The sequence below is a fragment of the Larimichthys crocea genome, chromosome VIII (genome assembly GCF_000972845.2).
Source record: "Larimichthys crocea isolate SSNF chromosome VIII, L_crocea_2.0, whole genome shotgun sequence".
Taxonomy (NCBI): domain Eukaryota; kingdom Metazoa; phylum Chordata; class Actinopteri; family Sciaenidae; genus Larimichthys; species Larimichthys crocea.
This window is the reverse complement of record NC_040018.1, coordinates 32,673,265-32,678,768: the sequence shown is the minus strand read 5'-3', so window position 1 is coordinate 32,678,768 and position 5,504 is coordinate 32,673,265. Positions and strand designations below refer to the sequence as shown.

The 5,504-nt window shown below is 48.1% G+C and overlaps 1 protein-coding gene across 1 annotated transcript in view; it reads left to right on the top strand.

The window, feature by feature from the left end:
* The first annotated feature begins 388 nt into the window (after positions 1–388).
* The window catches only part of LOC104939493 (chymotrypsin A), an 11,799-nt gene continuing 6,683 nt past the window's right edge, over positions 389–5,504 (top strand). Inside the window, exons 1-3 of the mRNA XM_027281245.1 lie at positions 389–485; positions 568–671; positions 759–838. Coding sequence (XP_027137046.1) covers positions 434–485; positions 568–671; positions 759–838 — 236 coding nt within the window. The 5' untranslated portion in view covers positions 389–433. The remainder of the gene's footprint in view (positions 486–567; positions 672–758; positions 839–5,504) is intronic.

Here is a 5,504-nt window from a genome sequence, read left to right as displayed (position 1 = left end):
TTATAGGTGATAGAAATATAGCTCATATAATATAGTTTAACTTAAGCGGTAACAATAGACGACTGTCCACCAATGGGCTCGGTTCTGCTCGAGGTTTCTGGGCTCGGTTCTGCTCGAGGTTTCTGGGTTGGTATTGTCTCTGTAATGATATTCTCTGTGTGAAGTGTGATGAGAAAACTGAAGTTCTGAATTATATAAATGAAATGAGTCATACATTCTAGATTCTATGAGCAGTTCTAACATGTTTTATATTTTAGGTTGAGTTTGGTGAGTTCACCTGTTTGTCCACGCTCAGGTGGAAAACTCTCCGTCAGCTCCACCTGTCCAAACTCTCAGCGTCTCTGATAAGGTGTCCTGTCTTCTCTCGTCCAATCACGTCGCTCCCTGCCTGTATAAAAGCAGCTCGCTCAGACTGACCCGACATGATCGAGCCATGGCCTTCCTGTGGATCCTCTCCTGCCTCGCCTTCGCCGGCGCCGCCTACGGTGAGAAACACGCTGACACACAGGAAACAGGTCGCTAACATTCAGTGTAATAACGTTCATGATGTCATGATGATGTCACCAGGTTGCGGCTCTCCTGCCATCCCTCCCGTCATCACCGGGTACTCTCGTATCGTTAACGGTGAGGAGGCAGTGCCTCACTCCTGGCCCTGGCAGGTGTCCCTGCAGGTAAGCACACAGTACACACACACACACACATACACACACACACACATACACACACACACACACTCTTCTTCTTCTGTTGTTTTTCAGGATTACACCGGCTTCCACTTCTGCGGCGGCTCTCTCATCAACGAGAACTGGGTGGTCACCGCCGCTCACTGCAATGTCAGGTACACACCTTCATCACCTTCATTCACCTTCATCATCATCACCTTCATCACCTTCATCACCTTCATCACCTTCATTCACCTTCATCACCATCATCACCTTCATCATCATTCACCTTCATCACCTTCATCACCTTCATTCACCTTCATCACCTTCATCACCTTCATCACCTTCATCATCATTCACCTTCATCACCTTCATCACCTTCATTCACCTTCATCACCTTCATCACCTTCATCACCTTCATCATCATTCACCTTCATCACCTTCATCACCTTCATTCACCTTCATCACCTTCATCACCTTCATACCCCCCTCCAACTTTCCCTGGATATTGCATAATCTCACCCGTCCAATTTTAAAGCTGGTGCCGCACCATCTAACACTCTACATATCTACCTCCACTACCATAAAGCCGACCTGGAAAAACAATTCGGATCAATGAACGCGACACAGGTCCAAGTCTTTGTACTAGGAAGGGTTAGTCTTACCTCGCCTAATCCACTGACAACAAAGAACCTATCATAGCATATGAATATTGAGGGCCCACCTGCTATTGGTGTATTGTTGTAAACTCAAATGTCCCCCCGAAGAACGACCTGAGCATCAACCTCAGAGCGCGTAATTATTGTACAGCTCGGGGGGAACTGTACATATGAATTCACTTTCCAGTCGCATCTAGTCATGGTACTGACAATACAGGACAACTATTTTAAGATTAGATCTTCATTTAGGTTTAGCCAAATGATTTCCAAAGCATGATCAGTGGATCCCATCTGTGAGGCTCGTAAAGGGACCGAAAAGGTGTCTGACTGGGTCCACCGTGTGGTCGAACACGCATCACCGGAGCAAAGTCAAATGGGATAGGTAACGCACGGGAGTCTATCCACAGTAGCTGAACAAGACAACCTATCACCGTTGAGCTCGATCTTTAATTCTGGGAGAACTTTGTTGTTTTTGCTTGTCAAAACGGCTGCAACTCATAAGATTCGAACCCACGACTTAAGAAGGGGCTACCAAGCTGCGGCCTAACATCGCTGCTCTGGATATGCCCACACAGTAGGATAGATGTTTTTTTCTGCGGCGTTTACACGCTTCCTTTTGCACGCAGACTTCAAACCACTGCACCTCATAAGATTCCGAGGGGAGACTCACAACCTCTGCGAGACTGTAAGAAGGCGGCACTCTACCAAATGTGAGCTAGGGCAAGACCACGACAAAAGTGGAGATTTTGTCTCGCAAGGGAGCGTTAACACTCTGTCCTAATTGTGGAAGCGGGCGATGACCGTCAAAAGGTCAGTGCAGTGCTCATAAGATTCCAACCCACAACTTACACGCGCTTACGGCTGCGTGCTGAACCGAAACTGATCTATAGGTAGTCAGCATAAGGTTTTATCGCAGGCTTAGTTTCCACTCTTTCTTTTGGGATCCAATCCAGTCCTACTTAGACTTCAGGTCGTCAAAATTCGGATCTATTAACATTACTGAAAAATCCAGAGCTCTCATTAGGTAGTAAGGCCCATGACGTGTCAGAAATCCAAACTAGTGATTCAACCCAAGTGATGCCGATTGCTTACATATGCTAACCGATGTGTGGTCTTGGCAGGTAAACGTCCGTCTTTTGGACAGACCGAAACGCATCAAAAATCCAAGACAAATCACAAAAGGGTTGGAACCCATGACTTCTGAAGCTCAAAGGAGAACGTTCTAACCCAATGAGCTAGATTGGGCTCAATAGCCTAGAAGTAATGTCCTTGTGGGTTTTCACTCTTATGCTTGGACAGAAGACCACGTGGCAAAAACACACAAAAGCACATCTAAACATAAGATAGTTGAACCTATGATTCAGAACTCAACGAGTACTCTACACAACGACGGATTATCGGAGGTCACGTAGGCTCATTATCGGGTTCTTGGGCAGTTGTAAAACAATCCTTCTTATAAATGGACAGACACCTCATGAAGGAGTGCCAAGACGTCAGCACGACTGTTTTGGAACCTCATTACGTTCTGAAGCCCGTCAAGAGTGAATCGTTCTTAACCCAATAGAGCTAATGTGGGCGTCAGCTTAGCTAAAGGTGTATTACCCTGGTGGTTTGTTTTGCACTCTTAATAGTTTTGAGGCGGTTTTTTCACTCTTGAAAGATCTGTGTTGTGACTTCAAGACGACGGTATTGGTCAGAGGCCTAGCAGGTGAAAACTACTCTCGGGTCCTCGCTCCTATCTGGTCCCTGATGCCAAGCCGCCCGGGATGACTCTTCCTGGGTCCTGTCCACTCATAACTTTTGCCCGCCGTCCCTATATACTCTTTAAACACTGGGGAGTTAAACCTACAACTGTCAGAACCTCTAGTCCAGTCCTTCTAACAGTGTGAGCTATTCTGAATTTTGCGACGACGCCCCACTATGGTTGCTTAGAGCTGAACTAGGGATGTGGTGAATATATATCAAGTCGGTGGGAGGGCCGATATGAGAGAGGACGTCATTTTGTGTAGTCGAGTCCCAAAATAGGTTCATGTAAAGTGAGTTGTCACTAATAGAAAATAAGTGTGATAAAATTAAATGCAGAATTGTTCGGAGAGCGGACATACGTGTGGTGGTGGTGAGGGAGACTGAGAGCAGGGGTGTTGTTTGGTGAGCAGGCGGGGAGATGTCTCGTGATCTATTGTGATGAATATTTGGGGAAGATCCGGAAGGTACAGCGCGTGTAGACGAGGAGCGTGGTGGGGGGACGACAGTAGACGCAGGGTGGAACTAAAATGGGAGGGTGGGCGTGGTGTGTCTCGTGAATATACGGCAGGGGCGCGGTGGCAGATGCGAAAAAAATTGATGTGGTGAAAATGTAAAGGGGGGAGTATAAGGAGAGAGGGGCGCCGAGGCACGTGGGGGGGAGTGGGGGTATGGCTCGGGAGCAGCGGGCGCGGAAGGGCTGCTGTGGGGGGGGGGGGTGTATGGGGGTGGGTCTAATGGCGCTACGTGGCTGGGTCGTGGGGGGGGTTCAGGGTCTAACGCCGAGGAATACGCGGGGGATATTGGGTGGAGAGGTCGTGGCGCGCCGGCCGGGGCGTGGTGTTCATGGGGCCGCTCGTCGGGCGGTGGCCGGGGTCCGTGGTTAAGGGTGGGCTAGGGAGAGAGGTAGAGCAGGTGGAGTGGAAGAAAAAGAGAGGGGGGTGCGTCGTGGGAGATACGGCTCGATGGACGGGTGCGTGGGCTGGTATATGTAAAAGAGCGAGGGAAAGAAATGGGGGGCGTTGGTCCGGTGGAGGCGAAGCAGTTAAAGCAAGTGGTGGTTGGTGTAACATGAAGGCGGTGGCTCTGACTCCTGCGAAATGAATGGATAAAAAAGAGGGGAAAAATAAAGAGGAAAAAAAAAAAAAAAGAAAGAAGAAAAAAGGAAAAGGAAAAGAAGAAGAAAAATGAAAACAAGATTGGGATGGGAAGAAGGGGGAAGGGGGAGTGTGAAAGTGGGTGAAATGACTATAGGGTTTGGGCGGGATACCGCGGGGTGGCTCTTCGACCGGACGGAAGAAGCGGTCTCCGAAGGGGCCCCCAAGGGGGGCTATCGGCCGAGGAGAGAGAAGAAAAAAAGAATAAAAAACTGCTCCAGTGGACGTTAAAGGATGGTAGGGGAAGGGGGTGGCAAAGTGGAATGTGGGTTGTAACTGGGAAAAAAGGTAGAATTCGTGCAAAAAACATGGACCGTAGAACATGAGTAAATGTTACGGGAGTAAGGGAGTAGGGGATTGAACAAATCAAGGGGGGGTGAAAAGGCCCAAACACTCTGGTGTTTAGTATTCCATAGGACGCGTGTAGGCAGAACAGAATCGGGGCAAGCTGAGCTGTCAATAATTGCTTTCAATACGCAATAAGATTGTTATCAAACAAAGTGGGGAGTCGTCGGGGGGGGTATTAGGGAAAGGAGACTCAAAACTTCTTGCTTGGGTCCGAGGGCGCTGAAAAAAGAAGTCCCGTCCTGAACAAGGTGTGTAGGTGAATAATGTGCAAACACAAAACTAAAAACATGGGAAACATGGCTAAGAAAAAACATGATCTGCAAAGAAGGAAAAAAAAGAACGTAAAGGTTAAGGCTGAAAAGAGGACTAAGTATGCTGAAGGCAAAAAAAAAACTTCGTTACAATAAAACTTTCTGCAACAAGAAGCGAACTGAGAGACTATTGCGGGAGAGACCGAGGGGAAAAAAAAAAGAAAGGTCCTCCGCTCAATGCAGGCCAAAAACCCAACAGAAAAGAGGGGGACCAAGACTCCCGCTCTCGGCTGCGAAGTGGAGGCTCAGAACCTTGCAAGTAGAGGAGAGAGGGGAAATCAAAAGCTGGAGACGCGCACAGTCAGAACTAAAACAGGAAACGGAGAAAAAAGAAGAAAGGGAAGGGGGCCGAACAAAAAAAAAAGAACCTTGGCCCCAAACGAAAGTCGGCTCGGAAAAGTACTGCTACCGGTCGGAATGAAACGGGAGAGTGGGCAAAAGACACCGAAAATCAGAGTACAAGGTAAACGCGAACAACAAAAAAGGAGGGAAAAAAGAGAAAGAAAGGGAGAGGAAGGCGGAGAAGATCGGCAAAAAAAGAAGGGAAGAAACAAAACACCGGGGGGACACACGAAATCCCCTCGAATCCAGGATGCAAGAGCGAGCCGGAATCCCTACCAAAAA